Genomic DNA, 18402 nt, shown 5'->3' on the forward strand with positions numbered 1-18402 from the left:
TTATTTAAGTCACCTGCATTCATCTCAAGGTTGAAGAAGTTAAAATGTGTTTGAAATTGCGCCTTGACAATGACTTTGTTTAAACATTAGAAATAATGTGCTCCCCTACGAGAAGTCACTGATGTTAAAGAAAATCGTGAATAAAATGCAAGATTTGCCAAATGTTAATTTAGCCTTAATTTACAATATTAAGCAATTAGGACTCATGAAACATGATTTCTGCAAATAAAAAAATATGCAGAAAATTTGAGAAAAGCCATCTGATTTTATTCTAGGATTGATAGGATTTGGCATGTGGCATTTATTTTTATCCCGCATTTATCATTTTTATAAATCACTCAAGGCAGTGGCATACATAGTATTCATTCCTTCTCTTATTTTGCCCACAACAATCCTGTGAGTTGAAGTGGGCTAAGGAAGAGTGATATATAATATAATGTGTACATTTATCACATTTATATAAGTGGAACAACCTGCCTCCAGAAGCTGTGAATTCTCCAACACTGGAAGTTTTTAAGAAGAGACTGAACAGCCATTTGTCTGAAATGGTATAGGGTTTCCTGCCTGAGCAGGGGGTTGGATTAGCTGATGGAACCACCACCTAGCGAGGGTGGTCAGGTGTGACATCAACACTTGTCTTTGAAAGGTCTGTGATGTTGCACATGGGGGTTCCCACCCTCAGATGATGAGCCACGGTGTGTTCCTCATTATGACCATTCAATTTCTAAGAGTATGTGATGTCATGGCCACACATGAAATTTCCAACTACCTTTCTCCTTGTGTACATACTCTCCTAGTTGCCCTCAATTTGCTACTAAGCTACATGGATTAATATAAGGGTTTGCTAGCAGAATAAGGATTCCAAGGGAAAGTGTCCTACGTGTTGTAGGAAGTTCTCCAAGACTTTTTAATCCTTTCCCTCTCCCCCATCCATTGCTGCCTGCTTAATGAGTCACATATTGTGTAGCATTGCCAGTATTCTTGCGGTGCAAAGACTAGATGGGGTATTAGGAACTTCCTGTCTCCACTGGGCAAGGCACCATTAACTCCCAAACTGCCAATTTATAACACAGTAGTTCAAGTGTTGCTGCCGAAGACATCAAAAAGGAAAGTTAATGAGATTAGCAGCTATCTACATCAGGTTCGTAATAGGAGGAACTGATTTACAGCTAAACTGATACAGCATATATTTTGTGGCTAGAAATCTAACTTGAAGTCTCAACAATATTATAAGTAGCAGACATTGCCAAATTGCATAGCCACATACCAGAACAAATGAACTGTAGTGATTAGCATAGTGTGTGAATCTAGAATTCTATCCATGAAGAAAAAGCTAGTAGCTGAAATAATTCTGGGCAGGAAAAAGACCCATCATATAGAAAAATTACCCTACACATAATGCTAACGAGTTTGAAGCATTTTTTATAAACTTCTCAGCCATTTATTTTGCTATAAATGTTTCTTTAACATATTCTTTGATTTTACACTAAATTTGATTTCATTTTTATTTTAAAATACTTTGAGGAATTGTAAATTGCTCATGGATTCTATGCAATGCGAAGTGATATAGAAATAATTTTTAAGATTGATAGCTGGTATGAGTTTATTACTAATTACATGAACTACAATTGGCTTCACCCTGGGGATAAAGGGATTTCATGATCTTATGTCTGCCTCTCCTGTTAACAAATTAAATGTCGGGGTAGGCCTTTGTAGCGTAATGAAAAATGACATGCAAATGAAGAACAAAATTGTTCTCTGATGAATTTCACAAAATTCACAGGCAGGCAGGCAGGCAGCCTGCCTATTAATAATTTGTTCCAGGCACAACCATTTCTTATTTACTGATTGGATGATCAAAAGAAACTAAAAATAATTCCCCAAGTCTTGATTTGCACAGCTAGATAGGTTTACAGTTAGCATAAATCTTCAGAGTTAAGATGAAACTAATAAACTAGAACATCAGGGTATCAACATGTCATGGTGGGTACGTTTACAAATACAAAATAGATATGAAAAAGATATGAAAATGTATGGATTTTATAAAGAACAAAATGTGTTTGATAAGATATTACTTCTGATGAGAAATTAAATAAAAAATTGTATAAATTTTTGTTAACTTTAGAGATGGAAAGTGAACAAATTAAGGGGACAATGACAAGATGGGGGCAGAGAATTTTGGTTATACTATAGAGTTAGAAGAATGGCAAAAATTATGGGAGAGAAATTACAAATTGACAATGTCAACTGCATATAAAGAAAATTGGTATAAAATGTTTTATAGATGGCATTTACCTCCAGCCAGATTAGCAAAAATGTTTAAAAATGTATCAGGCAAATGTTGGAAATGTAAACATAATATAGGTACATATTATCATATTTGGTGGACATGTGATAAAGTAAAAACTTATTGGAGAAAAATACATGCTTGGCTAGAAAATATATTAGGAGAACATGTAGCATTTAATCCCGAATTATTTTTATTAGGTATATTACCAGAAAAGACTGATAAACAAAATACATACTTGGTTCTGCATATCATAACTGCAGCAAGAATAAGCTATGCACAATGCTGGAAAAATGAACAAGTACCATCAGAAGAATAGCTAATAAAGAAGATACTGAAATGCACAGAGATGGACAGACTAACTATGAGACTAAAAGACAAAGAAGAAACAGAATATTATGAAAGCTGGAATTTATTTTATAAAAAAAGAACCAAAGAGTGAAATTTGTATATGTATTAATGAATTATGAACTTACTTCGCACGTTGTTTGGAAAATTAACGTATGTGTGTAAAGAATAAAAAATAAAATATTAAAAAAAGAAAAGAAACTAATAAACTAAAAGCTATTCTCTAAAATTTGTATATAAGCCTTCTCATTGTGGCTTATCCTGTCTGGGTAAATGTGAATAGTTATATTGACATATACAATGTACTATATTTTAAACTGCTGCACAGTTATTTTTATTGATTTATCAAATAAATTTAACATTAAACATTTTTAACTGTAGTTAATTTATTTTGGGGCTGTTATTTAATTCGTTTTTAATTTTTGTATTGTTGTTTTTTTATTGTTGTAAGCCGCCCTGAGTCCTTTGGGAGATAGGGCAGCATATAAGTCCAAAAATAAATAAATAAATAAATAAATATAGTAGGCCATTTTACTGAATTGTTTTATTGAATATTGTTTATTTTACTTCTGTTTATTGCTTTGGGTCAGGAGGAAAGGCAGTAAAAGTAAAATATTATTTTATATAGCTCACAAACCATTTTGCTCAGAGTAAGTATTCTACTTGCTGCTGTGCCATAAATACAGATTAGGGATCGGCAGAAGCAAAATTCCACCTTCAATGATGACGAAAAGATGTTACCATAAAGTGAATCTGTTCATTTTATATATAGCTTCAGTATAATCATAAATTCCTTAGTCTCAGTATCTAAAATTCAGATTAAAATATGCACGCATATAATCCACAAGTACTGAGCAGTAAAAAAAAAAATTGAGTCTTCCACATTTCTTTGCTGCTATCTGATAGTCTTATCTGGATTTGTGGACCCGAGATCTGGTAGATTTAAAGCAGGGGTGTCAAACTCAATTTCATTGAGGGCCGCATCAGCATTGCAGTTACCCTTAGGGGGCTGGGTGGGCGTGGCCTACTGGGTGGGCGTGGCTAGAGTGCGTATGGCCTACTGGGTGGGCATGGCCAGTTCTACATCGTTCGCATCAAGGGTGCCTATGGGGGCCTGGGCAGGAGTGAGACAGATCTGAGGGTCTCTGGCAGAAGGAGGGTCTCTGGGCCAGGGCCAAGGCAGTGGGGGCTGTTCCCTCACTGTTTCCAGGATGGCTTCATGGGCCGCATGAAACCACTTCGCGGGCCGGATCTGGCCCCCGGGCCTTGTGTTTGACATGTCTTATTTAAAGCATACAATCATTCCTTGGTACCTATCATTATAGCAGAGAAGAACAACTACAGTATTAACATTCAGATTTTAAATTTCTTGCACAAATCATTTTGATAAGTTTATATAGTAATAGTATATCTTACGTATATGCAGAGTGTGATATCTAAGGTGAAACATCTTATAAAACTGTCTTTGCCAAAGGAAGCATTAATATGTCACAAGATACTTCATTTGCATTAATATCTCAATTACTATTTTAAAACATCTCAAGCCTCATCACAAGATAATAACATTTTATTGGCAGTGGAAAAATGCTTCAGAAATTTATTGAAAGAAAGCAATAAATAATACTGTGATAAAAATAGTTCAAAGTACTTAGACTGTACATAATTTGTTACATTATTCAAAGTACACATAAGGTTAATAGAAAAAATAGTAACAATGAATTCAAGTTGTACAATTTAAAAAGAGCCAAAACCAAATACAGAAAAAAGACATGCCATGTATATTATTGTATAATAAATAATGCACCATGATCTGAATCTCCTCCTTGCTGGCTTCATAAGATGCTATTTAAAAATGAATGATGCATTTTCTACTTATACTGTTTGCAATGACTCAAACTATTAACAACTAAAGTCTGCCTGGATTTAAAAACAAGCTTATAAATATATCTAAAAGATGACATAAGAAAAGTAAGGCCTTTTTAATAGTTGCACTACCACATGCCTCCATATGTTATGCTCTTAGCATCTTTGTCATGAGGCAGCAGTGCATCATGATTGGTCCATTAAAAGAACTGCATTGATATCTTTTCACAAACATTTTCACATCAAAACCCAGAAACGGAGCACTCCATGTTGCCTATCAAGTACTCTTACGTAGTAGCTATTCTTGCTTAACAGAAAATATTTCCACTTATGGCTTGCTTATGCTCAATCAATGAACATAGACTGTACAAATACAGCCACAAAAAGTAGTTATAAATGACCTCATTAGGTCTCATATGTTTCATAATGTTCTAAAAATTCCCACATTTATGAATGTAAAGCAAATTATACTAAACAAAAGCCTTAAATAAGAATACACACTAAATAAACAAGTGTTAAAAGTTTTAAAGGTACAGTTTCTAACGGAAATGGAATCAGGTACCTTGCCTGCTTTGTTAACAAACATATGCCTCTCTGAAAAAAGGGAATTATTTCAATTTTTAGAGATAGCTAGCAGTTTTCAAACAGCAATATATATATTGATATATATTGATATTGCTTGGTGTCATGATGTCTTTACAAAGATTGTAAAAAAAATTTCACCTTCACTTTATTAAATTCATTATTGGTAATTACAATAACTGCATAATTTACAATAAAGCCCTATATTACTTATAGGGACAGATACATACAAGCATTACAGTACATTCAGATGAAAATAGTAAAATTAACATAAAGTAATAACTTGATTGACAGACAATTTTAATAGAAAATTAAGTAATGGGACACACATACACCCACATAAGTATAAGAAACATTTAATCTAAAATACTTTTTATAGTACTCACAAATTCACCTAATTAAAAACTCTGTAATAAAATATTTCAAAGTGTTGATTTAACAAGTATTAACAGATTAAAGATTTCAGCTGTTTCCAAAATATGGTCATTGAGTTCAAAATGGTTCAGTTCATCTGTAGAAATAGTGGGGATAAACTGAAAGTAAAATAAACATATTAATTTCAGAAACTGCCCTCAGTACAATGAAACAAGGAACAGCAAGTATGAAAAAAGATAATAACCTTTATCTGCCAAATTTCAATCAAGAGAGGAATAAAACGCTCCCACAATCTGATTACTTACCAAAGGAAAGTGGGAAATAAGATGACCAAATTTAATCCTCACACCCATTCCCATGATAGCTAGCAATGTGAAAGTCTTCACTTAGGGGTGACAACACTTGCAAGCTACAAGAATGGGCTACACATTATATAACTAGCTTCAACCTCTCAAAATCAACTGTAAATATGACACAGAAAGAATTAGATGTAATGCCTCTTTTAGGATGATCGAAGAATATTCCATGGAAGTTTGACAATATATTGCTTGGATTAGAATATCTTAATAACAAAAGCATACACAATATAAACTGTGTATGTGGCTACCTTCCTAGACTTGCTACCTCTAGTAAAATATATTTAGAACTAGCAAATATAGTTAGCTGTACCAAAAAGACGTTTTATTTACTGAACTTGATCTACTTAAGATAGTATTTCTCTAAACCAAAAATTTTAATGAACAATACAATTTATAGCCCTTTGCTCATTAGCTCAATTAACAATAAAATATGCAACAAATATATACTTGTTGTATTTTACATATAACTAGAATGGACTGAACTGGGTTTGTTCTCAGAATGACAAACCACTTCAGCTCATGGAGTGGGGGAAGTTTTCTATCTAGAGGTCATTTCTATGTAGATTTCTATTCTTCCCCCTTCTTTCTGCCACCGGAGTAGTTATCCAGGATACTTTTAGAAAGAAATTGGTGAAAGCCATCACCTCATCTTGTCTCTTTCAAAAGCTAAATTCTGCCAAATGCATTTATATTAAACATATCAATGGTTACATTGCACACAATATTTTAATTTCCATAGTCCAGACTAGGCTGGGCATGAAGGGGTGTGACAAGGAAGGTGGTCTGGATTTCTTCTCCGTAGCACCACAGGGTAAGATAAGGCCAAGGAGGATGGAAGCTTTATAGAGAGAGATCCAAATTTGAAAGAAGGAGGCAATTCCTGACTGTGAGAGCTATTAAGTTATGGAACATCTTGCCTCCTAAGTCATGAGAACACCGGCACTGAAGTTTTGAAGAAAAGACTGGAACAGCCATTTAGGTGGGATGGACCTTCAAGGTCCCTTTCAGTCTTATGATTCTATGACAGGACTACTAGTTCACGTAACCTGCAAACTGATTTATAAATTCATAACTCTGAATACTACACAATGAATTCCAGTTGCCCTAATCTTCAATATGCCATAGTCACTAGAGTAAAACCTTGAATACAATAAATGCATAATGTTCATCAGTGTATCACTTTTACTTACCAATGAAAGTCTTTAACATGAATAAGTTCTTACTGTAGCAGAATCCAATCTTTGTGTTGCTGATACATTGCCTATTTCAACAACAATCAAGAAGACATGCAGAATACAGCATGCAGTTAGTATTACACAAGAAAGTTACAAAATGTTAGCTACACAGAATGTAGCATTCCTGGTTATATCTTCATTTTTGCAAGCTTCAGTATATATTTGAAATCACTCCTTAATATAGCAGGTAGATTTTGAACATACTTAATAATCATGAATGCATGACTATTAAATGGGTTTTACTGACTGAGCTATACATCATCCACATTCATCTAAGCAAGCTAAAAATAACTTAGTTTCTCATCACAGTATAAAAAGCCACAACTAAAAGGCAGCTCTCCAGGCTGGGAAAGACTGCTGTTTGAAATCTTGTATTTCTAGTTGAAGACAATTATTAAGTCCCTATAATAAGCAGTAGCTTTTTAACAACATTCAGAGAAGGAGAAGAACCATCCATTCTGTTAAGGCACAAGCAACCTTTCTATTATTTTATCTTTTATCTGTATTCCCTAAATATGTTCACTAAGATAAGATAACATGAAATATAATTAATAAAATTATTCTGGCGAAGAGTGTAGTTAAAACATTAACCATAATTTTGAATCAGCCAAATTTGCCCACTAATGCATTTATACTAATACACTATAATATATAGTATGGTATTTATTTTTTATATATTTTTATATATTAAAAAAGGGATGCACTGGCTCAGTGGGTTAGGACGCTGAGCTTGTCGATCAGAAGGTCGGTAGTTTGGCGGGTCAAATCCTGAGTGCGGGGGAACCTTTACCTTTATTTATATATAAAAAATAAAGCTTACAATTCTGATGCTAGTAAACAAAAACTGAAGTATATGAAGTATATGAAGCCGCTGGGTGAGATCATTCAGGGTTTCGGGGTGGGGTATCATCAGTATGCTGATGATACCCAACTTTTTTTCTCCATCCCGAACCAACCCAGAGATGCCCTCGCCGTGATGTCCCGTTGCCTGGAGGCGGTCCGGGTCTGGATGGGGAGAAACAGGCTTTGTCTCAATCCTGCCAAGACTGAGTGGCTGTGCATACTGGCATCTCGGGTTAACCAGACTATTCCATCTTTAATGATGGGGGGTGAGGTGTTACCCCCCCGTTGATAGGGTTCGCAACTTGGGCGTCCTCCTGGATTCACGGCTCAATTTTGAAGATCACATAGGAGCCGTGGCCAGGGGGGCTTTTGCCCAGGTTCGCCTGGTGCACCAGTTGCGACCCTACCTGGACCGAGATGCTCTACACACAGTCACTCATGCGCTCGTGACCTCCCGTTTAGACTACTGCAACGCTCTCTACATGGGGCTGCCCTTGAGGACCACTCAGAGGCTTCAGCTGGTGCAGAATGCGGCCGCACGAGTTGTGATGGGGGTTTCCCAACACTCCCATGTAACACCTCTACTCTGCGAGCTGCATTGGCTTCCGGTTGCCCTCCGGGTGAGATTCAAGGTGCTGGTGATGACCTATAAAGCCCTTAATGGCTTGGGTCTGGGATATCTGAGGGAACACCTGCTGCCAGCATCAAGTTCCCTTCGTCCAGTGCGCTCCCACAGGGAGGGCCTTCTCAGGGTGCCGGAGGTTAAAGATTGCCGGCAGGTAACACCCAGGGGGAGGGCCTTCTCTGTGGGTGCGCCTGCCCTCTGGAACCAGCTGCCTGTGGAGCTTAGGACCGCCTCTAACCTTCGTTCATTTCGCCAGGACCTGAAGACCTGGCTCTTCGAGCTTTCTGGCCCAGGCTGAGAGTTTTTAATTGGGGTTTTTTATATATTTTTCAGGGATTAAATTTAATTCTTTTAATTGTTTTTATTTTTTGTATCAATGTTTTAAGTACCCTGTAAACCGCCCTGAGTCCTTCGGGAAAGGGCGGTATATAAATTCAATAAAATAAATAAAATAAATAAATAAGTAAAGGTGAAGGTTCCCCCACAAATGCATGCTAGTCATTTCCAACTCTAGGGGCCGGTGCTCATCTCCGTTTCAAAGCCAAAGAGCCAGCGCTTGTCTGAGGACGTCTCCATGGTCATGTGGCTGGCATGACTAGACGCCAAAGGCGCACGGAACGCTGTTACCTTCCCACCGTAGTGGTCCCTATTTTTCTACTTGCATTTTTACGTGCTTTAGAACTGCTAGGTTGGCAGAAGCTGGGATGAGTAACAGGCGCTCACTCTGTTACGCGGCACTCGGGATTCGACCCGCCAAACTGCCGCCTCAGCGTCCTAACCCACTGAGCCACCGCGTCCCTTATAAAAAGACAGGTACTTAAAAATTCAAATTACCAGGCATATTCTGTAGCCCCTCATCAACCAATAGACATTTAATCACTACCTGCAAAAAGCAGTCTCTAGGATGATAACAATGCACTGAATAAGGTAATATGTACTATAGTTTTTAAATCATTTCCTTTCATTTTTATTTCATATAAACTTTTTGATCTTAAAAATTCTTTGATTTCTTTAGCATTAGAAAACTTGAGGACAGTATCTATGTGTATGTTTATGACCTTTCTTTAATGCTTTGCCCTGATAAACTGGAGATCAGGATATATAGAAAATAATCAAATATATTTTGAAATTTTCACTCTTTAAAAATTAATGACTAACTTTTGAAAGATAAAACTTTTTTTTTATTTGGGGCTGAATGACCTCAGGTAGCTGGGGCAAAATGAAAAGAACTGCAAATTATCAAGATCAGAATCAAGAAGCAAGATAACAAGCAAGTAAAATGAAGATCAACAAAATAGGGCTATCAACAAGAAAATACTACAGATCAGAATTTTAAAATAACATTTTAACATGCTGCTAAATGCTAGGAACATGTAGCCTGTGCTCTGGTATTCTCCCATTTGGATTATTACAATGTGCTTGCTCTCTGTTGACCTGTCCTTGCATATCATTCAGATGTTGAAGTTAGTGTAGAGTGCAGTAACAAGGATGTTATCCAGAAGACCCTTCAGAGGCCATCTAATACTGGTCTTACAAGAATTGCACGGAGTACTTTTATTTTGCTGGTTGAAGTTCAAGGTTGTTGTAATGTTAAGGCCCTTCATAGTTTAGACTCTGATACCTGAAGGATTATGAACCTGTCCAAATTTTGAAGAGGCATGTTGTGCTAGAAGGGTTTTTCTTTGTCATGGCTCCCAGTTGAACAACTCATCCCTAGACACTGATATCTATCTTTCAATGTCAGATAAAGGTAAAGGTTCCCCCGCACATGCGTGCTAGTCGTTTCCAACTCTAGGGGCCAGTGCTCATCTCCGTTTCAAAGCCGAAGAGCCAGTGCTTGGCCGAGGATGTCTCCGTGGTCGTGTGGCTGGCATGACTAGACGCCAAAGGCGCACAGAACGCTGTTACCTTCCCACCGTAGTGGTCCCTATTTTTCCACTTGCATTTTTACATGCTTTCGAACTGCTAGGTGGGCAGAAGCTGGGACGAGTAACAGGCGCTCACTCTGTTATGCGGCACTTGGGATTCAACCCGCCAAACTGCCGACCTTCTGATCGTCAAGCTCAGCATCCTAACCCACTGAGCCACCACATCCCTTAATGTCAGATAAGGACCTTGCTTTTTACTCCCTCACTGAAGATATAGTGTCCACAGGCTGGCCATGGCTTCTGTCCCTTAAATTTCTTCTGTTAATATTACTGTGATCATTATTGTCTCTTAGTATTTTTTTAAAAAAATACTTATTTGTACATTATCTTAATACAACAGTAAGCTGATAAAACATTTCCATTTCTTTTTACTTTTTCTTTTGTGAAAGGGATTTTTAAATGATAGACAACTGAAGATGTCATTAAACAGAGTACATGGATAGCTAGTTATTAATACTAAAGGAGCACAAAATACAAATACCACAATCATTCACTAGAAATTAAAGCAATCCAGTAAAGCAGTCCATGCAGAGTGAGTTTTCTACACAAAACAAATGCTTTTCAGTTGACTTACAAATTAATTCAGAAATAAATATGCTTAAATAATTAATGTTTTACCATCAATCTGCATCTTCTTTGGTTGCATAGAAGGTGAAGACATTGAAGTGGTAACCCTAAAATTTGCAGGGAGGGTCTCTGCTGATCCAGCAGCTAAACCCCTTATGTCCTTTGGTCTGAACTTTTTTCTCCATGACGGTGCACGTCTAAAGCTTTTATCATCATCCTGTCAAATTAACAAGCATGCTGAAAAATCATACTAGAAAATGAACAAGACGCTACAAAATTTCCATATTTGTAATATGTTACAGAAGATTATGACAGGTACCATAGCTGTATCCTTTAAATATACATTTACATTTTACTGGCATTTTTACAAGAATTTACGGTTAGGATTTTTCCCCCCCAAATCCTAATATCCCTCTTTCTTTTTATAAATATAATACCTTACTTCCCTATATCTTAGTACTTAAAGTAAACACATTTTTCTTATAAAGTCTCATAAGCTGTTACCAAAAATAGAATTACCAGATCACATGGTAAATCAGTTTGCTGGTTTTTACTACCAAACTTGATCTCTATGGGTGGTATACCAGCACTTACATTCTCACAGAAGGGATAATGAAGTATTCTGCATCTGCTTCTTTTAAAAATTATGGAATCAACAATCATGATGTTGATGTTATGATTCATTTTATCTGCAAAACTGGTTACTGCAATTGTTTGAGATTTCTACTCAGATTCAATAGGTTCCTCAACATTTGTAAATAGCTCAACTAAGGAAGATGTGGATTTTATGGTGGTTAAAAAAACAAAGTAAATTTTGCTACCAGAATCACCACAGATTAAGTTTGAAGAAGAGTTTTGCTTGGTTCTTCATATTCATTTTTATTTTATGCCACTTGTGTGACATTTTTTTCAGTGGTCTCTCACCTTCTTAGAATATTATAGAACTGATAATACTCTTACGGCTGAATCTAAAGCATGACACCAGATTTTGATCAGTAACACTTAGTCAAAACAGTATGAGATATACAATATGAAATCTTGATACCATTTACAACAGGAACTACTGCTGCTTGTTTTCTTCGCTCATGTATAGAAAGAACAGAACAATGAAAAATCTTGAAGATAAAGTGATACTGAACATGTAGTGGAGAAAGGATATTACATTAAAATTAAGGAAACAAGTTATCTAAACTATCTTTGAACACAGTGAGTCATTTTGTCTGCATTAGTAGGTACTATTAATTCTGGGTTCTATAATAGCAGAAAGAACAAAGATGGGCCATTAGTTATATGAAAACCTTATTAATATATCTTTCTGCAGTGAATGTGGTGTCACATACTTCAAAATCTTTCTGTAAAGAAATATTTGATGCAGATTATTTTGGCTGCCCATATAAATAATAATAGGCTGGATAGACTCATAAAATTAAACTTACCTCTTCAAACTTTCTGTCTGTACCCATCACAAGAAGATTATTAAATTCCCTTTCCAAGACAGCACGAGCCTAATTAAAAATAATTACAAAACTTAAAAATATTTCAAACATTTGAGCTACAGTTTCAGAATTTAGATTTACAAAATTTACATAATTTAAATAATGTCCAAACAAAATAGTATTTTCCTAGGTTTATGATACCATTCTTCAAATACTTCAAAGAATCTCATATAAAAAGTCAAAACTAGTTTTCTCTTTTCAGAATGCCAAACTCAGAATAATGGGTTTAAATTGCAGACTGCAAAAATAACTAACAATTACTTTTGACAAGTGCAACCAATTAGCCAAAAGTTAGTAAGCTTCCCTTCACTGAATACAAGGCAAGAAACTAGCCAGACATCTAACTAGACTATTGAATTGGGTTTTTTGCATTGAGCAGGTATTCACCATGAGAACCAAAATGTCTGCTTGCAACTCTGATTCTATTACCACCAGTGAATCTGCTTTGATTTTTGACTGTCACAGCTCTCAGATTAAACACAGTAACAAAAATAAAATTCAGGCATGTCAGATTGAAGTATGAAAAGTCTTCTTGAAATAGTTAATCAAAAAAATTCTCATTGCTTCAATGTTAAATCTTATAAAGTTCCAAACATACCTTGTGAATAAAAACATACCCATCAAGTGATGTTATTATAATTACCTGTGTATTCTGAGTGGGTATTTGTAAAGACAGAGCTAACGCATTGTGATCAAAAGTTTCATCTAAGGCCAGAAGTGCACCATGAACTCCACTTTCTATAAGGTTATTTGCATATTCTTTAAGGCCAATTGATACCACCCAGTGAATCATCCTGTCATTGCTCCAAACAAGGACATCTATATAAGGAAAAATAAATATTTAAGTCATAAAATAATTGATAATGTGTATTTGCCAAAGATTAAAGGATGATTTCTATACTATTCAATGATCTAAGATTCAGTGGAATCTCCAACTGCCTTCATTGATTTCCCCTTCCAGTACCTCCCACACTGTTGCAGAAACTTCCTTCAACCTCCAAAGTAAGTCTGTAAAAGCACATAGAAGGAAGAAATAGCAAAACTTGTTGTTCTAATTTTTCCAGTGGAACAGTCTTAATAGTTTCACCAGTAATCTGAATGAAAGCCCAACATTTACTGGGGGGGAGGGGGGGCTGATAGAATAGATAGTTGGGTTATTGTCCTACTGAACATCAAAGTTCAGAAAAAATATTTTTGCACATTTTTACTTTGTGCTCACAAGATGTGCAATTTATTTGATGTAGTATTTTCATATTAACCACAGTTTGTAGTTCAAATAGGAGTGAAATTACTTAAGGAATGAAGTCAGTTACATATTTTGGTGTTAGTACATTATAGCTATTTTATTTTTTCCCCAGTATTTATTATAGACTTGCATTTTAACAATAGATGACAAAAACAGTTATAACTGATAAATTCTCCAAGTTTCATTAACTGCAGTATAGTATTGCTAATACAGTTTTCATAGACTACATCTTTTAAAAGAATTCAGCTTATGCTCATTTAACATACATTAGATCCTGTTTTATCAATCATGCTAAGCCTAGTTTGGGCTTAGCATAATGTGTGAAGCCAGCTTTTGTGGATTATTATTATGCATATAAATAAAATCCTAGCTTTGTAGACTATATGAATGAAGCCATTAAGTAAAGCATAAGGGAAGGGAAGGATATTTAAAAGATAGAAGCTCCATGGACTTATTAATTCCCCTTTCTGGCTGTATACCTGAGCTGCACTGATTGCTCCATAAAAAGCTTTCTCAAAGCTGGCGCAGAGTTAAGGAAGGCAAGTTTCATTGTTCAGGATGATTATACACAATTAATAAGCCTGAATAGTTTTACTTACTTTATAGTTTATTGTCTCTCAATCTGCTTAATATAAACATCTTAAGAACAAAGACATTATATAATGCTATTGCTTGGTTAAGGGACACGGTGGCTCAGTGGGTTAGGACGCTGAGCTTGTCGATCAGAAGGTCGGCAGTTTGGCGGGTCGAATCCCGAGTGCCGCATAACAGAGTGAGCGCCTGTTACTCATCCCAGCTTCTGCCAACCTAGCAGTTCGAAAGCACATAAAAATGCAAGTAGAAAAATAGGGACCACTACGGTGGGAAGGTAACAGCGTTCCGTGCGCCTTTGGCGTCTAGTCATGCCGGCCACATGACCACGGAGACGTCCTCGGACAAGTGCTGGCTCTTCGGCTTTGAAACGGAGATGAGCACCAGCCCCTAGAGTTGGAAACGACTAGCACGCATGTGCGTGGGAACCTTTACCTTTACCTATTGCTTGGTTAAAAAAATTGAACATAGGGTCAGTAAGAAGTTGGGCATTTTATGGTAATCCTGCATAAAACCCAAGAAGCATCTTTGAGAATATTTACAACTATGCAGTCTTTTAATCAATGGAAAACAATTAAGATAATGGTATTATTTATTATATTTATCACATTTATTTCCTATCCTTTTTTAAAATGACTCAGGGCAGCATACATATTGCTATCCCCACAACAACCATTCTGTGAGATGAGTTGGGCACTAGTCCAGGGACACTCAACCAGTTTCTATGCCTAAGAAAAGATTAGAATTCAGTCTCTTGTTCTCTAGTGCAGTGCCTTAACTGCTAAGCCAAACTGGCTTGGTCCTGAAGTTGTATATTTAATAAATTATTAACAGTATCAAAGCCAGAGAAGCAAAAGTCTACCTTTAATTTCATTCAGGCTTCCTTCTCTTCTTCTTTCAAGTTCTTTTCGGTCATAATTCAATCTTCGGAGACACATAATGCCACACTGGAAGCTATTTCTTTAAAAGTGTTTTAATAAAGAAAATAAGAGATTAAGCACTGCAACTGAAATGTTTATTATTAATTACTGTTTTAAATATATTTACCTGTGAAAACTGTCTACCATTTTAAGTTGACCACGAAGATCTTTTTTAGTTAAATGGTCCAACATTCTCGCATCAACAAGACATTCCATGAAATAACTGCGATACTGAGGAAGCCCCAAACTAGGAAGCCATTCATTGCCAATCCATTCGTGGTTCATATCACCATAGGCTAAAGTCTATAAAAAAAATACAGCAAGGGATTATTTGAAATAAGGAACTTTTACATATAAATCGGGGATTGAATCCAACATTTTTCTCTACTGATAGGAACTGCTCTAAGCAGAGTCTTCTTTTTCTGACAGAATAAAAGATGTTAACTGTTCTAGTTTTTAATCACCTATAGCGCCTAGCATCCTGTCAGTTAACCATCAGGAGACTGTCTTGCTGCGAGGTGACTCTGGGCGGCTTACAACACTAAACACTAAAGCCATAAAATATAAATATATATTTAAACATTTAAATTTTATTGTTTTTAATAAATAATATGGGAAGCCGACCAGAATCACCTTGCAGCGAGATGGGTGGCAAACAAATTTAATGAATAAATGTCAATTTCTAAAGTCTTTTAATATTTCAAAAATTATTCAGAATATGAATATTTAAATAAGAATTATTCTGAGGAAAAATTAATGGATGTGTTTCTGTTAAATATAAAAATAAGCACTGAAAATTAGATTTTATGATTTAATAAATTTTAGCCAAAGTTTAAACATGTAAAAGAAAAAGTCTCCAACCTGAGCCCAGCTTCCTTCCTCATCTTCCTGACGTTAGGTAATTAGAAAAAGTAAAAGGACATACAAATGTTAGTATTGTAAGTTTAGTAATTTAAGTAAATTCAAGCTAATGGCCACAATCCAGGGTGCAAGGGAGATAAATCACCCTGTAAATCCATATTAAGTTTTTCTCAATAGACAATTTATTTATTTATTTATTTATTTATTTATTTATTTATTTATTTATTTATTTATTTATTTATTTATTTCCATTTATATCCCGCCCTTCTCCGAAGACTCAGGGCGGCTTACAAACTTAGCAGTAGCCTTCATTCTATGTATATGCCTGCTTATTAGGGCTTTATTTAAATTTATATACCGCCCTATTCCCATAGGACTCAGGGCGGTTTACAGGGAAAAATTAAAATACATAACATACAAAGTTAAAATCAATTAAAACTGAGATTAAATTAAGTCCCTGAATTTTATTGCTGCATGATTTACCAATTGTATTTATCTATCCCCAAACAGTAAATATTTTAGAGCGTAAAATTATTCTCCTGGATTGTGGTCATATTTCAATAGTGAAAAAGCAACATGCTATTTCAAGATAAAAGAACCATGCATCCGAAATTGTGCATATATGCATCTTTCTGTATATATTTATATCTTCAGGAAGACTGAGAGACCACATACTGCTTTATTTTTCCACACAAGAAGCAGCCTCTATATAAAAACTCAAGGAAAATTTTAAGAAGTGGCATCTCAAACAAAATTAATGCACTGATCTTCTTTGAAATATACACAGACAAATATTCTATTCTCCTCTCAGCTACACAACGATCTTGGTGGAAAAACATTTTACAGCATGGCTGATAAATTTCAAATGGGTTAGTCATTAAAATCAATCATAATTAAGAATCTAGTTATATTAATATTTTTATTTTTCCAGATGTATATGATTCAAGCAATCAAGAAGTAGGAGCACTTCCACAACTAACCGTTTGTGGTGTAGATGTAAGATTTTCCATTTCTTCGTGCGTTACCCAGACATTTCCTGTAGTCTAAAATGACCCCATAGTGAAACAATCACATCCAATGAAAGGAAAGCAGTAACAAAAGAGGAAAGGTTGCAGAATATATAAGCAACAGATGTGTTTAAGGAGCAGGCATGGGCGAAAGCAAGTTTCAAGACCATTAAGTATAAGCTGATGTGAAAAGCAAGCCCCACAGGTAAATACATTCATCTCTATTAAATGCAAAACTCTATTTTTTAAAAAGTGTAATAAATAAAATTGCTACATTATGGTTTCCAGACATAATATTTACACTGAGTATTTCAATTATGTTTTGGAGAGTGCTTCAGTTGCTTTTAAGTTATTTGCCAAACATCTATTTTCTGTTCCGAAAATATAATATACAGTACTTTAGCAAATCAGGTCCTCTTGTGCACATTCATCCCACATTTTCTAGCTTATGGTAATTAACAACAAAATTGTGGTTTGCACTTCTCTAGACTAGGATTGCAAACCATTTTCAAACTGATTTGAAAACTACATTTTACTAATAGAACACAAGCATAACATATTTTATATTACAAATTAGATAGTAAGTATAACATGCAAGTTCAAGATTTAATTATGTACCAGTAAGCCATTATTTGGCACTTTACATTCACCTCCCCAGGGAACTGAGAGGTTGGCTTTTAAGATCCAATTATTCTTTAATTGCCCCAATTTTCTTTTAAATCAGTCTTTTTTCCACAGTTATTTTCATAAGAGGAACAGTCATCTTAAATCCTGTCATCCAAATGTTTTAAAATTGCAGTTCACAAAATATCCAGTCAGTCTAACTGTTGGCAATGTTAACTGGGAAATGAAGAAATTGTAGTCCAACAATTTTGGAAGAAATAAAATTAGGGAAAGCTATGCTAATTCTTAATTGCTGGGAGATGCACATACGCAGCCAGAATAAATTTCAATTCAGATCTGGATGCATAGCCATGTTACAGTTTTCATCTAGTTCCCATTGAATTTGCTGATGCTAATCACACAGTTATCACTACAAATAAAATGAAATTAAAATGTACTGGACAAAATATTGTTGTGATTCAGGGTCAGCCTGTGGGTTCAGCAGTTGGGTCGGATGACTCAGATGAGGGGGAGGAGGGGGGTGTTGAAGAACTTGCTGATGATGGCTTTGAGGCTCCGCAGAGCCCCCAGCCAGGCCCCTCCTACCTGGTGGAGACCCAGCTGTGTGAGCCTGACAGTGTGGATGAAGATGACCCACAGCTGGCC

The 18402-nt window shown here is 35.6% G+C and overlaps 1 protein-coding gene across 5 annotated transcripts in view; it reads right to left on the bottom strand.

The window, feature by feature from the left end:
- Positions 1-4187: 4187 nt before the first annotated feature.
- Positions 4188-18402, bottom strand: part of PPFIA1 (PTPRF interacting protein alpha 1) — a 92528-nt gene continuing 78313 nt past the window's right edge. For 3 of the 5 annotated variants that reach the window (XM_083355161.1, XM_083355162.1, XM_083355163.1), the window contains 9 exons: positions 17107-17169; positions 16127-16153; positions 15393-15568; positions 15208-15305; positions 13152-13327; positions 12449-12517; positions 11064-11229; positions 7005-7075; positions 4188-5613 (listed from right to left, as the gene is read on the bottom strand). In XM_083355161.1, the coding sequence (XP_083211287.1) occupies positions 7017-7075; positions 11064-11229; positions 12449-12517; positions 13152-13327; positions 15208-15305; positions 15393-15568; positions 16127-16153; positions 17107-17169 (834 nt within the window). In that variant the 3' untranslated portion in view covers positions 4188-5613; positions 7005-7016. The remainder of the gene's footprint in view (positions 5614-7004; positions 7076-11063; positions 11230-12448; positions 12518-13151; positions 13328-15207; positions 15306-15392; positions 15569-16126; positions 16154-17106; positions 17170-18402) is intronic. The other 2 variants (XM_083355164.1, XM_083355165.1) reach the window with 2 other exon arrangements.

Source organism: Vipera ursinii (genome assembly GCF_947247035.1).
Source record: "Vipera ursinii genome assembly, chromosome: 1".
Lineage (NCBI taxonomy): Eukaryota > Metazoa > Chordata > Lepidosauria > Squamata > Viperidae > Vipera > Vipera ursinii.